Genomic DNA, 18204 nt, shown 5'->3' on the forward strand with positions numbered 1-18204 from the left:
CCCCAGGCAAGCAGTTAAATCACCCTTTTTGAGGGGGAGGGACAGGAGGAAAGATGGCAAATTTAGCCATATTTTATTCAAAAGATGCATGATGTCAGTCCTTCCTTGCTTGGTACAGTTTCTGAAGTCTCCTATCAAGTCTCTAAAGTTAAGGATCAGACCTGGGAAGAGTTTCTTATTTATGTAGACTACACTGAAGTGCCACGATGTACAAAGTTTAACTTCTTGCATTGTTAGAACTGGAATTCCAAAACTGACTGCATTACTAAAAAACAAAAATCTCCTTAATATTGCCTTATTTGTAGTCCTAATATGTGAATTTTTTGGTCATAAGCCAGTTTTGGTTCTCATTCTTTGAATTCCATGGGACAGTTTTTAACAGACACCGTTTGTGATGTACAGCACTGAAAACAAATCCAGTGTGTGCCAGGAACCTGCACATTTCAGGGTTTGTGACTCCCTATTTGTGGCAAATCCAGTGATCATTACCCTACTATGCCTGCATTTTTATGTTTCCTAATCGGCCTTCAACATCTGTAATTTTTTATTAAACGCTTTATTTCTAATTATTTTACAACAATTTTAAATTAATCTTCCACGAGGATTCTGGGAAGTGGCTGGATTTTGTTTCAGCACCACAACTCAAAGGAGTGAAAACTAACATCAGTAACTTCTAGATGATGCTAACCAGATCCTCAGCTACAAAGAAACACTAAATTTCACCATTAATCCTCTCAATTTAAGCAAATACTACTCTAGGAATCTAAAGAGAGAAGAGATTTGTTAATTAGTAAAGATAAGAAGAGGCAATAATAATACAATAAAAAATGTATCCTCTTAGTATCAAATGTGCTTCAATCCTTTCATCTATGGTCAAGAAACATCAATGCAAAATTTGATCAAATTTTTGATTATATCAAGTACAGGTTCTACTCATCCAATTACTAAGGTTCTGTACATTCTGTACAATGATTTTCTGAATAGAGATCAAAAAAATAGTATGACAACAAAGCTGAGATCTCTGCTAACTATTTACAGGGAACTACTACGTTGATTTAGACAAAAAAGAAAGACAACCCATAGACAAGCTGAAGTTTAATGTGGAATAATTGCTCCTAGCAATGAGAATGCTTCTGTGTTCTCCAAAGACTGAAATCCAACTGGAGGCCAATAAGTGCCACAGGAATATCATTGAAATCAACACTGTACCTCAGCTCTGGACTCCTCATAAAACAACACATTATTCATCCTCACACTTTAAGTTAGAGAAATTTCCACCCAAAAAAAAAAGGATTCTGTGAGCTGAGACAGAACTTTAGCAGGAGCACATCATGGTGTCAGTGGTGGAGAAAGGGATGGTGAAGCACAGAGCGAATTTTCAGGGCTGTGTTACCTAATGCCTTCAGGAGCTCCTCTCGCACAGCAGACGTGAACTTTCTGACCAGACACAACGTTGTCATGATAGCAAAGAGCAAGTTGTAAGATAACACAATGTAGAAGTTCCCCAGCCAGTTGAACCTTCCAAAGTCTCCAAGGAGATCAAATCTGGTGATTCCTGTTAAATTGCATACAAGATTTAGATCAAAATAATCATAACATTTTTTTAGGAAACACAAAAATTTCCTTCTATTACATTTACATTTGGATGCAAAATTCTTACAGATAGCACACCAGAAGATACATGGTTAAACACACAAGGCAATGTTTGTTGGTCACTATAAAACTGTAAGACACCTTTATCAAAATGTTTTTTAAATTTCATAGTGAAATGCTTGAATAATGGGAGTTGAAATGAATTGTCTATTCTAGGTAAGAACTCTTTTTATAATATCAGTAAATGTAACTAGGAAAAAATCAGCTTTAGTACGAAAATTGCTTGAAACCTCAGTTTCTATAAAATCTTCAATGATTCCAGAAAATAATGAAATGCACCTTGAGCTTTTTTAAAAAAAAATACAGGTAGCAAACAGCCTTTCTGTGAGAGCCACATCTTATGGTAAACACTAAGCTCTAAAGTGTTCTTCCAGAGCACTGCTTTTGAAACCAAAGTTTAAAAACATCTTTCCAAGTGCAGTTTTTCTCCTGGATCCGCCCACCACTACAGCCACGGAACATTTGCATAGAAGGAAAAGAGGCTGAAAGGTGATGCTGACAGGTCTCCTTCACAGGGCACCTCCAACCCTGACACTTGGGCCTTGTGCTATCAAAGGTCTGTCAATCACTAATTAAGAGATCAACATTTTTCTGAAACATGGAAACATCCACAAGGAGCAGGGCCCATGGCAGAAGGCAGAAGAGGAAGAACCACAGGTTGTTCCTTTGTCAGGTGTCATGGAATACTGCACTGAACACATGGCAGAACACTGAGATGACAGCTACATGATCATTGTCTAGGATTCAAAAGCTGTTCCCAAAAAACCTTTGGCACAGATGATGTCACAGGGAAGTGTGCCCTCACACCAGTGCAAAAGCAGGAAGCTGACTCTGTCCCAGAACTAAAATGGCAGCAGCAAATGAGGAAGTCACAAAGTAGCCTTGGCTCTGAAACTCCTGGAAGCTCCTGATTTTCTATCATCTTATTTTGAAAGTGTTTTTGGGCTTTTAAAAACTGACTTCAAAAGTGATAATAAACGAAGAGACAGAATTAAGGGTCAGCTGCACTTCTTCCAAGGGTAAACCTGACACTTAGGAATCTCACTGTATCTACATACCCAAGACCAGCAAGTCAGTTATCACAATGTTAAAAAATAGACACTTCTTATACTCAGCATCAGTCATTTAAATTAAAACATGGGAATTGATTTTGGTACCTAATGAAAAAATACTGAAATGAAAAGAAGTTTCAAAGGATGAAACAAAAACAATCACTGATCAAAACAGCAAAAGAGGCAGGGAGAAATACTAAAAAAGCACAGAAGGTCTTAGCACAGAAAGAAAAAAACAACTGAAGTAACTGGTAAAGAGATGAAGGACAATAACACAGAGCTGCTTTCCCACTTGAAGGCAAAGAGAGCCCTTAGCACTTCCAAAGCAGCAGTGTTTTAGCCAGATTGTGAAGCCACATGAAAATTAAGAAAGTCAGGTTTTAATGTACAGGCTCCCAAAACTTTAAAGGAAAAGGAACAAAACAGGCAGGGCACTGGAGTTCTCTGGGAAAGGAAAAACATTCCTGGACTGACAGAGGTCCAGAAGGACAGTGAGCCATGGAAAGTGTTACCAGGACAAACAGAAATGAACTCTGACACTTCTTTTAGAGTAGGTGGGAAAATTATTGTCCATAAATTACATTCAATTTCTTCTTACAAACAGGAAAAGTCAATGCTCATCAGAAAAGTGACACAGTAACAGTCTGTAAACTCAAGGGAGAAAAAGGTTAAAAAGGTTTTAATGTCTTTCTTAGAGAAAGCAGTACCCACTCAGCCCACAAAGAAAAAAAACCCAAAACTTTTAATAACTCTTCAGTAATTGAACAAAAACTTGTATATCTAGGGGCACAAACATATACAAACAAAAGCTGGTGAAATTTTACCAAATAAACTATTAAGCAAAAAACAAATGGTAGGTTTTAGACAGCACACACAAATAAATTTAGAATCCCCATTTACTTGTACATAATACTCAAGTGTAGAATTCTAGGAAAACTTCCATACACCAGAAAGATCAATTTTCTCTGGAATTCTTTCTTTTTTGTATTCTTGACTTTAAGAGCCTTGTTCCTAATTTGTTTCTCTGTGATTAGCAATACGGTGCTGGTGGGAAACATTTCTGAAGGGCTACTAAAAGGCTGAAAACTTCTGGGAAAATATGAGTTAACTTATTTTAGTTTAAAACTTTCCTGGAGTTCTAGAAGAATGACAGATTAGACATATCCACCACCTACATATCTAATTAGAATGCTATGAAACATGTAAGAAGAAACTATTTCCATTTTTACAAGTTGAAAAAGGTCAGTGCATGTATTAGATAACTTTTGCTTTTTCACCTTTCCCATAAGGATAAAGTCTAGTCTTTTCTCTATAGCCTAGAATCTCGCTTTTTTAATAAAGTGAAAAGACTATGAATCTGCTTAACATATTTATTTCTTTTCATCTATTCAGTGCCACAGGGAGGTGGCATGTAGTGCAACACACATTGATATTTCTGCAAAAGCACCACATGACTCACTGTACTCTAATACACTCTATTAATCCTGTTTGGACAGCTGTGACTGTGCATTTGTTAGCTGTGTGTTAATTGTTCCATCTTTTTTCTTCTTTTATTTATCTCTATGGCAAACTATTCAGGAATTTCACTTGTTAGTCTGGTTTTTAAGTGAGTTTTACCATTAATCTGTTTCCTATGAGACAACAATGGACCCAGCGTGTACACTTACTCCCACAGAATCTGGTTATTATCAACTGGTAATCTCATGGATCATTAACAATTAATTTTATTTTCTTTTAAACAAGTCTTGAATGCAGTAATTTAGTGGACACAAACTTATGTTACAATTCTATTCTAAAACAGTGATTTTTCCATGGCTCCATATGCTAAAATCATTTCACTTCTTAGACCTTTATTATACTGGTCATATTTTAAAATTGCACTGCTTTAAGTACTTGAATTACCCTTTTGCATTTTTGTGAAGTTTTACAACAGATTTTTTGAAGTTCTGGAATGCTTATTTTAAGATTCAACTCTCCAAAATGCACTGCAGTAGGTTTTTTATTTGCTATAAAAATTATTTATAATTTATTAAAATATCCCCTCATACATAGCATGAGAATATCCAGTATAATACTGGAAAACCATGAACTACTCTTGATTCAAGAGTATTTTCCCTGAAAGGAAGAGCAGCTAGAGAACTACAGAGCACACACCGCTGGTCTGTGGGCCTGAGCTCAAACTTCTAAGCTTGTACTTAAGACTTGTACAGCCTGAGGTGAAGAATTTTGTTTTGTTCTATTTAATGTTCCCAATGAAATTCACATTAGTTACAAGGATTCTGCACTACTTAAAACATGTAATAGCCTTGCAATTTAGCTTCAAGAATTCAAGCTGAAGATTACCTAATTAAAGTGAAGATACAACACATTTTTCCAACTGGTTATAACAGATTAACTACTTCAAATGCTACTGCCAATCCTTAGCAATAAAATCAGGAGTTGTTCAGTTTTGCTATGGTAGACTCCAAATTGTTAAACTTGAAAAAAGAAGTTAAGAAAAAATACAAGCATGTTATTGTAGGGGAAATTAAAGTAGCCTGGTATCACTGCTGATTAAAAAACTTAATAGATGAAGAGTCGTCATTAACTCTTTTTAAAAAGCCATTTGCACTCAGTGTTACCTCAAATTTCAGACACCAAATCCCAAATGCATTTTTGACAGGAACTAAGCACTAATTTCACAGCGAACATGAAACTATTTCAGACTGCTCTGGACAATCAGTTTTCCTATCTTTTCATCTGACAATCTCCTGTTTTAAGAAGTTTCAAATCTGACCTTCTTAAAATAATCCATTCCCTAAAAAATGCTTAGCATCATTTTCTTTTTAGAAAGTATGTCCTGCAGTTCACGTGCATAGATGTATGTTCAGCAGTTCATGTAGAAATGAAGCCACAGATACAAGCCCCATCTGAAAGTGATGGCAAATTACATACTGTGGAAAATACAGCTACAGGCTCTTCTTTTTTCTTGTATTTTTTTTTTAATTAAACATCCCTTATTATGATGTTACTTCCATTTCACTTACCCAGTGTCCTTGACATCACCGGCAAAGCAGAGCTCAGCACCAAGATTGAGACACAGTTTCCAATTATCTGTTTGAAAATGACACAGCATTTAAATGATAAACGAGATTGCTGAAGGGAACACAAAGAAAAACAGCAGTCAAGATGAAAAAGAATAATTCTTAAAAGGCACATTCTTCAAATTGAACCTAAAGCAATTTACTGTAACATATTGTTAGTCTTGCTGACTTCTGTCACTCCTCGCCACATGGTGTTACACAAGACAAAAATGATTCCAAGAAAAAAAAATCAAATATGTATTCATGTGCTTTTAATCAAAGTGTTATGTATGCTCAAACCCAAAATTATTCAAAACAACCATGTTGCAAAGCATCAACTGTTTACTTACTTCCTGTGAATGTTTTATAAAAGAACAATTCCATGGGCTTAGAATGGATGACTGATACATCAGCTTAAGCCTTGGATGTAACTGCTTGCAGGATTAGCACTATTTAAAAAATTACAACAAAGAGCTTCCTTTCAATTCAATGCCTGTTGTCTACTTTAAATAATACGAAAAAATTCACAGCTGTTAGATTTCTTCTTGTTCTTGTAAAGCCTTTAAAAAGAGTAATTGAAACTTTCTTTCACAAGGGATCATTTTCTTCAGGTCTAGTTCTATCAGAAGCCAAAAGGAAAAAAAAGTAAACTTGAAAGTAGGTAGACATTTATACATTCACTATTTATCTCCACACTATTCCTGGTGTACTGTAAACAATCAATAGGAAATATTAAGAACAATCCAACTCTCTTCTACTTATTACTCTAATCATTCTGTGTATATACCCACTCTCTCACTTCCAACAATCTGTAGTAAAAGTATCTTATTCCATTACTTAAATTAAAAAAAAAAAACATAGAAACAATGAAACATATTGAAAAAATAATTAAATTCAACATCTGTTTCTTGGTTACTGATCACTTCCCCATGTCAACTGGGGGAATATTTTCCCAGAAACCTAGGCATGTTCCTCCCAATTAGGTAACAGCATTGGTTATGCTAAAGCCAGTGCGAAATTGTAGAAAGTCAAATTAGCTTCAGATTGCAAAATGTTGCTGAATAGCTGTCCTCAGTCTCAGTTTCATTATTCAAATTTGAATTACTTTGTCTGTATTACTTCTAGCAACCACGTTGTTCAGATCTCAAACAAGGTCCCTGAAGTACAGTTAACACAATCAAAGTTACTCATTAGCAATAAGTTCCCTTTGAAGGAAGTTCTTTCACTTGCTTTTCTATAGCCAGTTAACAAGCTCTGCCATTCCTGGCTTTTTACAAGTGAATGGATGCCATCCAAACTAAACAGAGCACATCCTTTTTCCCACTCATTCAGCATTTTGACAATCTTCCAGTTTGTGTTTACAAAGCTTACAAACAAATACTGATCACCAAATGAGCCATTCAGGGCAATTACTAAGAGAGTCAGTTTGTCTTGGGTGGCAAGAAAGACAGGAGGGGGCCATGCCCATCCCAGATTGTACCTCACCTTTGTCATAGTTGTGTCATCCTTCCTGGGAGTGAAATTCTCAAAAAAACGAAGACTGTAGAAGCCGACGACAGAAGATACCATAAGATAGCTGTGAGAATCAAGGAAAAAAAGGAACCCCCAAGGAATGCAAGTTGCACTCAAGTTCTCAGCAGTCTCCTAAAAGTCTTAAGAACTAAAGAAAAAAGAAACAAAAACAAGTGTTTGAGAAGGACTGACCTATCTTTCTTCTTTCCAGGCTAGTGTCTTAGTGTATTATCAGTGTCCCAGAAAATTAGACAGAATACTTGTTAACAGACTGAATTCTTTCAGAAAGGATACAAAATCAAAATGATTTCAAGTGCTGCTCCCACGAAGCCAAAGGTGGATAAGGAGGCATTTCCTATTCCAGGTCCCTACAAGGAAAAAGATACTTTGCATAATTAAATAAGATACAAGCAAGAGTTCATAAAGTTAATTTCTACCCAGAACACAACATGTAACATCTTACAAAAGGCGATACAGCCTTCTCTCAATTCAGTGTTTCAGGGGGGTTCTGATGTCCCACATTCCAAATCCCCCCCCCCCCCCATGCAATGGCACCAGCAGCTTTCAAACTGCAGTGAAATGCATTGCAAAGACAGAACTACAAACTCCAGATTACTGATCTGCTGTAGTGCATCACTGGATCTACATAAAGCTTCTGCACTATTTTAGTAAGATGACATGTAATAAATGTTTGTGTGGGCACAGAAATGAAACCTAGAAGCAAAGTCAAGGTCAAGGCTCATTGGTTTCCATGTTATTAAAGCAAAATCTCTTACTTGCACTTCTGCAAGGCATCCAAAGTTTTACTAAAATAATAAAAATTGTAAGAGAAGATTACTTTACCCCTGATCCCTTTGGCATTGCAGTCTCATCAACCAACAGGTAAAGAATGTTGAGAGCGACTAAAAGAACTGAAAAGGACTATAAAAAAGAGGAAACAGTCTTGTTATTGAAAAGTATTTCACATTTTTAAAGTCTTCACATTCATCCTCACCAGACTCCATATCATCAAGTTTTTGTTAAATAGTCAAGAAAAGAATATCAAGATTGCTGCTTAAACAATCTTCACTCAAAAAATTTAAAACTATTTTCTCAAATAACCAAAGAACTCTATACTTTTAGCTGGGGAAAAAAAAAAAGAAAATTCTTACTGTCTCAGTCAGGAGCAATATCATGACAGCTGGATAAACTAAATTCCTCTCCCAAGCAGAAGCCTTTTTCCTCCGTTCTGCTCACAAAAGAAAAAACATAAGCCTAATACCATAGATCACCTCAGAATAAAACAAGGAAGAATCATTCAGCTACCCATAAGCTCACTATAAATATAAGAAACAACAGTATCCTGATCTGGAACAAAGATCAACCAGTTCATAAGAACATCCACCTGTACAGCTCTACAAAGCAATGGCAAAAATATGAAACTTCTCTAGAGAAAGGCTGGGGAGACAGACAAGCAGATTTTTCTTAGAGGCATGTTTCCCCTTAATCTTTTTCTTCCCCTAGCATACAGCAGTTCCAAAAAGTTTAAAATCTGATGAATTTACAAATACACAGTTTACATGTATATTTTAGCATGACCTAAAGGTCAGAATTTCAGATATTTAAATAGTATTTTCCTCTTGTAAGGCAGGAGAGACAGAATTAACTTCACTGGACATCATTAGCATGTGCAAGAAAAGACTGTTTGAATTTTACAGAAATAATTCAAACACAAAAAGGAAAGTAATGTCATCAATTAGCACAAATATTTGTAAGCATATTATACATGAAAAGCTACATGCAAAGAGGTGTTATAATTTCTCTAAAATAATGTTAAAATAAGATCCAAATCAGACTCCTTACTTAATTTTTTTTTTTTGTTGGAGGGGTGTAATGATTTCATCTAACATATTTGCAAATGCACAAATTTACTTAAGAACAAACTGGAATCAATCAAGCAACGGCTCCAAACTAAACACAGCACCTTAATGTCATTTAGTAAACTACAATCTACATGAAACACTAGAAAGTTCATTACCTAGATTTGTTTTCTTGCTTCTCACTTTTTCAAGCTCACGTTCCAACTCTACTGTCTGGTATTCCACTGTGGAAGAGACACCTTTTAAAATAAAAGACATGATTTTCTTTTGGATGTGACTGCAAGGCACACAGTGACAATTTGGACTTAGGAAATATCACATTAGGCACTTGTGACTTGAAACTGCAGGTGTTTCTTTGAGACTCTTCAAATACTTTTCAAAAACAGCAGAGTCAACCCAGAAGAGTTCAGCACAGAGGTTTCAGCATCATCTCCTGTGATCCCAGTGTTTGCTGATGCTGAACTTTCACACAAGTCCAATGATCAGCCATAGTGTGGCAGACAGGATGTCTCAAATGCCTCATTCTTAAATCCCTACAGGATTCTGGTATCAAGATGTAAAGAATGCCCAGATGCCCTTCAGGAGCATTATTATTTAGCAAAAGTGGACCTTTGCCTTTAAAATAGCCAGAGCTCCAGAATCAGCTTCTGCCCATCCCTCCTTCCCTTCCTTTCCTCAGGAAGCTCCACATTCCTCAGTAAGTTTCCACACTGTTAACCTGCTTGCTGATGGATCTTCTGCTCATACCAGTGCCTGCTCTGTCCCTCCATGCTTTCCAGTTCACAACATACATGTGTCATTGTTGTGCAACTCCTCATACCTTCTCATGTACATCAGCTTAGCCCTGGCAACCATAATAGTAATCCCTTTTCTCCTACTAATTTTCTGCCTAAAAGTTGCTCATCAACTTTTCTTCCTATCCTTATGCAGCCTTGAGGAAACTCAGCCCATTTTCTCTCTTCATCATTTTTCTCTTCCATTCTCTTCCAACCACTCCTCTTTTTCAGTGCAAGCACAATGGGGTTTCCTTCATTGATGCCAGTTCCTCTACAAACCCTGCACAGTGTTCAGGCACTGACACAGCTCTGCAATGCTGACTAGAAATCTGCTGTTTCACTTCCCATTCCATTATTTCTGCTTTAGCTTTCACTCTGCAATCACAACCTGGAAATATTCTGCCTGGGATAAATTAGAAACTCTCCACTCACCTTTGTTCAGAAGCAAAAGGGATGAAAGTGGGGCAATCTCACCTGAAAATAAGTTAAGGGCTCATATTTTCCCTGTCTATTCCAGGCCAATTTCACTCTGCAATAACACACCATGGCAGTGACAGTTCAAGGTCTTTGGTTCAAAGTCTTCTCTGTTGTTGTTTTGCTGATTTACATTCACACCTTTCACCTGCTGGCCATTCCCTACCCTCAGCCCCACCTCTGGCCATGGGCTAACCTGCAAGAGCACCATGCTCCATGGACTTTTTTTAAACAGTCTCTAATAAATTTATAGCAGATTAATATTCTTGTCCAGGCTTTTATCTGATATCTTGATCACTTTCCTACAAAATCTAAACAGCACTTAGGCTGCTGGCACAGCAACACTACTTTGTAGTCCAGTCTCATTATTTCCTTATTTTCTGTTGTCTCCTCATCCATCCAGCAACCTCAATACAAGAAAAAAGGTGACTCTTCTTATTGCAGACTATGAAATACTGATTTTGTTCAATGCAGTTAAATCACCAATGAAACATCCAACGGTTTAAAATTTTAAATGTTTCACTGAAATTACTGAATGTTTCTTTCACACACATTTTTGCATATAACAAGTAACTTCTGTGCTTTCTCTAAACATTTATCTTGGATATCAGTGACATAATGAGCATGGGATAATATTTACAGAGCTTCAAATACATAAATATCTCTAATCTCAGGACTATTCAGTAAGACCTACAGACACTGTTCCATTACAACATCTTATCAATTGAAGTGCCTGAAATGCAAATGTCAGTTCCATTTCTTTGGTTTTTTAAAAATTAATCATAATACACAGGTTTTCAGAAAAAGTCTTTAAAAAACCCAAGTTAATTATCACTATAAAAATAAGCTTTTGTAATGATGCATTTCCCCCAGAAAAGTCTAAAACATCTGTTTTATGGAATGACTAATTACTGTTAGGTGGGAAAAAGAACAGCAATAGAGCTCAGTGGGAAAAGAATTTTCATGGAAGTGGCTGCACAAGAAGGAAAAGTCAAGTCAGCATCTGATGTTTTCTTCTTTTCTGTAACTGATTTATGAGTCTCTGAGGAAAAGCTCAGTTCAATATATATCTATGTTTTTTTCTCCCGTCAACATAAAAATCCAGAGTTGAAAACACTGATTTCATGGGAGTCTATCCAACAAATCAGCATCATCACAGAAGGTCCCTAAGCCACAGGTCAGTAGAAATTCTGAATCATATCTAAGTGCTGTTGTAGTTCCTCCTTAAAAACAGTTGCAAACAACAGGTTGCTATACAAAAGGATATTTTATGAGAGAGGCAAGGTTTCAGATCAGTCAAAAGAGTATTTGGAAAGGATGCAGCTAAATTCTTAAAAGCTCTCTAACATTAGCTTTATTTCAAACACGCACAAAGTTCAATGTCAGCGCTGTCTAGCCAATAAATCAAATTGGTAGACGAGACTTGTTTGGACTAGCAATGAAAAGTTAGAAGGGATTCTCCAAGAAAGCCACAAAGCAGCTCATTTAAGGTCAATTTAACGGTATTATTCTGTTTTTCTTCCAGCCCCGACATAAGATTTCAGTACCTCAAAGGAAATTGTAAGAGTATCTATTTGCATTCCCCCAAGGTGATTGGCAGTTCACCACCAATTAGTTCAAAATTACACTGTTACTAGTGTGCAATAAAAACAACACCTTTCATCTTTCTTACATAGGTAAGGATACCTTCAGAGCCAATAACTTTGATCAAGTAAGTATTTTTGATCCTACCCCACCCGTCTCTTTGGATTCAGGAAAACTAATAGCTGAAGGCAACTTTTTTCTTTTAATATAAAAAAGTCCCAGCTTTATTTTTCGACTGTAGGAGTGATGTGGGTACTGAAATATAATACACTGGAAACAAACATTTTCCCAAAGCCCAGTATCTCTTCAATAGATAAAAATACTGGGGTAGATAACACAATCAAACTTTCCCCTCCCTCCTCCTCTGATTTTCAGTTAGACACTGCAGACACCTGAGGAGGAAGAAAATTAGTTCCCACAAAGAAGATCTACAGTTTCACAGATAGATTTATTTTCAAATATGAAAAGCTTTACAATCATCAGGTATCACTTAAGCCTCTGCTCTGGTCCTCTTCATTTTAATCAAAATTCAACTCTTTAGTTATACATATAAATAAAGTATTTAATTTCAGAGCACTTCACTGGAAACCTGCCCAGCAGGGTTACTTAAGCACCATGGATTCCACCACCAACATGGTGGGAGAGTTGTAACAGCTATGGCAGAGGAAGTGTGTAGCTGAATATATCCAGTGTGATGCAGCAACAGTGACAATCTGTGTGCTAAAACACAGATTATGACCTCTAGCATCACAGACACCTTTTACTGATGTAATTAGCACCACCCCCATTTATTTATATTTTAAAATGCAATAAACATGGTAAACATGACCCTTCATAGTTCTGGCTATAATGATGTCAATGCTACTGACATAATTTGTATGTATCAGAAAGGCTTCTAGAAGAGAAGATGAAGATTTCCATGCTCACCATAATGAGAACTGTGCTTAAATTTGCTAAAGTAACTACTACAAAAATCCTGCAAAGTATCTTCCTGCACATATAACATCCTGCCCCAACTACATGCTATATGCAAATTTAGATTTTCATTTACTTTTTATCTTAACTCCATTCATTTTCTCTGTACACCAACCTAGGGGTTTTCAAGCATTCCTTTTGGGGGTGTCAATGTCATTCCCTCAGCACTGAAAGAGAGGAAATCCAGTTCCTCTCCTGTCTCAGGACATTAAACCCCATGTCTTTCACTGCTCAAGAGCAGGCTGGTGAGTGCTCCATGGAATATGGGTGGGCTCAGCTCCACTTCTCTCTGAATACCAAGGCACGTGCTGAAAGCAAATCCAGTCTCTTGGCACACATCCTAAATCCATACCCAGTTAGTAGGCACCTACAAAGAGCCTAGCTTGATGTTCAGGGGTGCTCCCAGCACAAATCCTAAATCCAAACCCAGCTAGTAGGCACCTACAAAGAGCCCAGGTCCACTCCACAAGTGATATCAAACTGCAATATAAGCAACTCTTGAGAGATTTCTGCAAGAAAAAGAGCAGCCAAGCATCACCTAAATAATCACATTCCCCATCTGAACACTGCTTCCAACAGATTCCTGAATAACTACTGGGTCACTGCTCTGTGTTGTACACAAGTAGAATCACCATGACAACATAAAATATTCAGTAACAAATATTTTACAGTTCCCAGCTAACATCAAACACACAGAATGATTATCATCACCCCATCACAGCTTCAAAGACACTCACTGCCTGCACCTTTTTGTGTGTCTGTGTGTAAATGCACACATAGTGTGTCACTTATAAACACCTGAAAAGGTGAATGTTACTTTTAAACTGAAGTTATGACTGATTTCAGCACAAGGAAACCACTACTCCTCCACAAATTTTAATCCCTGGAATAGAGATGACCACCATGATCTCTGCTATCAAAGGTACTTCCCCTGACCAAGCAACTTTGAAAGGAGACTTAATGAGACCTAAGAGAAGGAAAGCTTAAGATATATGACAGAAGACTGAAAAGCAGGAGAGAAAAAACAGGAAATTTTAAAAATTAAGGCTACAATAAGTCATCATGACCCATACATTGTTGTGCTGTCTTTACATGAAAATTCCTTTGTTTTTAAAACTGCAGTAATTGCATAAATTATGGATGGATGGCTTATCCATACAGTTAAAAGCAAGTCAGAAGATTTGTACAACACGATTTCCAGGTTTATAGAACCAATAAATTTTCCATAAGTGGTGCCTACCTGTTGAAACACTCCTTTCTATTCTAAGTCAAAACTTCATACTTTGCTTCATACTTCATGTTTTTAAACACTTCGTAACAAAAACCTTATCAAGAAATGCAAAATTTTAAGACTAAATACAGTAAGTCTAAAAACCTTCTTGCAATTATTAATTTTCATTACTTATTAATAGAATGTTTTTATTTATTAAATTCACCACATAACTCCTGGAATATAATGGAGTGCTCTGATTTTTAACGGATTACTACCTGTGATTTTAAATAACAATCAACCAAAACACAAAAAATCCTCCAAATTAGAAACAAAAACTCGTATAACAGGAAGTCAAGCCTCTTGCTAATGTAAGCTCATTGTCCTTCAAACAAGGCTGAAATAGAGTCATTTACCAATCCAAGCTATTTTGCAGAAAGGGTGGTGGGTCTGGACAATGACTCAATTGCTCTCTCAGGCTCAGAAGATTCCCACATTAGAGAGCTGATGAACAACTCAAAAACAAAACCAAAGCAAACCACACATAGACAAGAACCAATCTTGGAAAACCTGGTGAGGAAATGTACACCTGTAACAATTGCTACAGGCTAAGATGTTGAAATTTTCTGTTTTGAGAGAAGAGGCTGACCAACAGAGACTCCTGACCAGAACCACTCTAATACTGTATCTGAAGCAGTACCATTACAGGTATAGCATACATACCATTAAGCTTCCTCTGAATTGCTTCTTCCTCTAAAGTGATGATATACATCTGCTCATCTAGGTCTTCCAGGATCTGTATTTGCAAACAGAAACATGAACTGAGTATCAGAGACACTTGCTTTCCTGACTGCACTCACAATCAGATTGACTTTGCTCCTGTAACCTGTACTTTAAATACACAGTCTACAACTTTACAATAGTGACACAAATGAGAACTTCACAGATTATTCCATTCTGTTACACAACTGTATCTTTACTGTAAGCAAAGTTAAAGTTTTGATTTTGAGTTAAGGCTTTTATGTTCAGTCTCAATCTAAAGAGACAGAACAGTATGTCTGACCTACATTCAAACCATATCAAACTTCACATAGAATTTAAACAAAAATTACTAAAGATTTTGAAAAATTGTATTAAAAAGCAACTTTTCACATAAGCCAGTATGTCATGAAAATATAAATTGCTATAAGCTAAAACCAAATAAATGAAGTCAGTCTATCTCTGCTACCAGGTGCTTTGAGACTAGAGATAAAAACAGTAGGTATTTTCTTTGTATTTACAGGGTTGAACCGATTAATGAAAAGGAAAGCAAGATCTAAGAGCACCCAAATTTTAGTAACTACAAACTAGGACATGTGACACTGAAGTCACTAGAGCATTTGTATGTGGTACAAACTTCTCCCTTCCCTCACAGCATTCAGACCATGAACCAAAGAGCATCTCTGTGTAACAAGCTCCTAAAGATGACAACTACCCACATTTCACCTATCTGTGTATACCCCAGGTACCCTTCTTGTTATCCAGACTTTGTTTGCTCTTGTGTTCTTTGCTACTGAACTCAGAATATGCCCACATTTTTCAGGCACTGGTAAAACACAGCAGGAAATACTGCTAATAAATATTAGTAGCATTGACATAAATTGAAAAATCAGAGAAGTCTGTATTATTATAAGAAAAGCTTTGGGGAAAAAACAGGCTTTTGTGCTATATGAAAAATGTGAGATGAGTACATAAATAGTGGTTCTAGAAAGTGATGAACCGAAGAGTTCTGTAGAAGTGTAAGCATTCTAGATGAAAGTACCCAAATACCATTCCACCTTCTCACAGGTAGCACAGGAGGACAGAATTGTGTAGCACAGGAGGACAGAACTGGGGAGCACAGGAGGACAGAACTGGGGAGCACTTACTGTTGGTTTCACCAGCAACTGACCCATTACTGTAAACATCCTCGAGAGCCCCACTGGCGTGCACACTGCAAGGGAAGAAGAGCATTTGGGATTTGCTTAGATTACACATCTCCAAAACCTGGCATTTATTCACAATAATTACACTGAACTGGTTTACAACAGCCCCAGAAAAGAGGCTGAGTTTCAGCTCTGCTGAAGCAAACTGCAGGAAGGATTTGAAGTTTTGTAAACCAACTTCCCATTAAAGTGTTCAGCACCTCTGTGAATGCCACTCTGGAACAGCCTGCACAAGATGTTGAGAATCCCATTGTATAATCCTCCCACCCTCCTCCAAAGTGGATTTGAGAACCTGCACATACAGAGAACCTAAGGAGACTCACTGAGGTCTCTTTCATAGATCTGTTTAAAGGATATCATAAATTATCATTCCCCAGCCTTTCTCCACAGTGACAGCCCCATGTAAGCTTTGAACCTGTCAAGCTTGGAGAAGGGATGAAACCACAGTAATCTAGAAAGGGAGATGTTCTGTTCCTCTCAGCAATTTTCTAGAAATTATTCAAGGAAGGGGCTGAGATGATAAGTGGGATTTGGAGCCTTCCATCATGTTTCTTATTCCCCTGAACATGGATGACTGAACTCTGGCTAGGAGCAGTCAGTGTAAAGTTGGGTTTTTACTGCATTTGTTTCAGATGCAATTGTGTAACTGCCCTGCAGACTGGCCAGAGCCCAGCTGTGTGATTATGAAAGCTGGCTGCAGTCTTCCAACTCCTGCCTCTACAGCAACATTTTCAATTACAAAAGGAAGAATGGTAGTTTACTGAATATAGGACAAAATGTTCCAAAATAATTTTCTCACCATACTACCAGCCTCCTGCAGACATTTCATTTAAAAATTGTGCTTTTCTTTGCAGAATAGAGTCCCTATTTTTCAACTACCTGCTTTAACAAGTTCTTAGTCAAAATTGGGTGAGTTGGAAAGTTTCTCAAAAATTGAAAATCTAAGGTACCATTTATTTAAACTACAGAACTCAAACCTAACAAATTCACACCTAAATTTAAATTTAATCAATAAAAAGAAAATCCCACTTAACTTTCACAATCAAAACTGGTTTTTTAACCATAAAAAAATTGAACACAATACACAAAAAATCCCCCACCATAACACCATCCATCTTTTGGAATAATGAGGAAAATACTTACACAGAAGTAACAAGCATCCCATCAGTGATATACAGGAATATAAATATGGGAGGTAGAATTCCCAGAGGTCTGTAAAGAAAACATTGAGCACAGTGTTAGCTAATTACCAAGAGGCTACTTATGTCACAGAATTTAACATCAAAATGGTGCTGACTGAATTAAGACACCTCCTTCACAACCTGGGCAATACTCACATAGCATATAATAGAAATACATTTAACTGTAATCCTGCATTTCTGTATTTACAATAAAACAGAGTGAAGATTCTTTTGCACTCCATACCATATAAAGACTCCATACTGGCAGCATCATTGTCTATGAGTGCTGAAGCCACCCATACGATTCCAAGGATAAGCAGTGCAAGAAGAATGAGCATTACAAGGGTTTCCAAAATCCTTGCTCTGATGCCCTATGGGCAGAAGAGGGGAGAGGGAGGAAAAAAACACAGCCAAGAAGTTTGAATCAGGTATTTTCAAACCTTCTTAAAATTACAAGTAAATAGCAGATCCTTCTTCCTAAATACATACTCACATTTTATCACAGACAAAAGCAAAACATGTAATGCACATTTAAAAGGTAGTGCATAAAAAAGGAAGTACTTATGGCTTTATAGTGCCCAGACTGCATTTTTCCCCTTAAACCCAAAGAAAAACGTTTTAAATTGCATATGCCTTACAGTTCTCATTAATCTCATTATTCCATAAAGTACTCTTTATACCATATGATTTTGTTCGAGCATTTTTAAAAGATGGATTACTTTTCTAATACTTTCAGCAAAGAAAGTGGATTAGCAAATTTTTATCTATGATTCCAATCAAGGGAATGGAAAACCAATTATGGCAAATAGCCAAATGGCCCGGCAAGCATTAAACCCCACGCAGGTACAATGCAGCGATTCCCCTGAAATCGCTGGGCAGCCGTCAGTCTGCAGAGCCCTCCA

The 18204-nt window shown here is 36.9% G+C and overlaps 1 protein-coding gene across 2 annotated transcripts in view; it reads right to left on the reverse strand.

Moving 5' to 3' along the window:
* LMBR1 (limb development membrane protein 1) overlaps nt 1-18204 on the reverse strand; it is a 66999-nt gene that overhangs the window by 7411 nt on the left and 41384 nt on the right. The window contains exons 6-16 of one of the 2 annotated variants that reach the window (XM_026796512.2): nt 17547-17673; nt 17265-17333; nt 16065-16129; nt 14881-14953; nt 9297-9362; nt 8431-8507; nt 8123-8200; nt 7574-7647; nt 7253-7343; nt 5732-5798; nt 1394-1555 (exon numbers count right to left, since the gene is read on the reverse strand). In XM_026796512.2, coding sequence (XP_026652313.1) covers nt 1394-1555; nt 5732-5798; nt 7253-7343; nt 7574-7647; nt 8123-8200; nt 8431-8507; nt 9297-9362; nt 14881-14953; nt 16065-16129; nt 17265-17333; nt 17547-17673 — 949 coding nt within the window. Of the gene's footprint in view, nt 1-1393; nt 1556-5731; nt 5799-7252; nt 7344-7573; nt 7648-8122; nt 8201-8430; nt 8508-9296; nt 9378-14880; nt 14954-16064; nt 16130-17264; nt 17334-17546; nt 17674-18204 lie in introns of both variants that reach the window. The other variant, XM_005480414.4, reaches the window with a different exon arrangement.

Source organism: Zonotrichia albicollis, chromosome 1, assembly GCF_047830755.1.
Source record: "Zonotrichia albicollis isolate bZonAlb1 chromosome 1, bZonAlb1.hap1, whole genome shotgun sequence".
In the NCBI taxonomy this organism is placed as follows: Eukaryota; Metazoa; Chordata; class Aves; order Passeriformes; family Passerellidae; genus Zonotrichia; species Zonotrichia albicollis.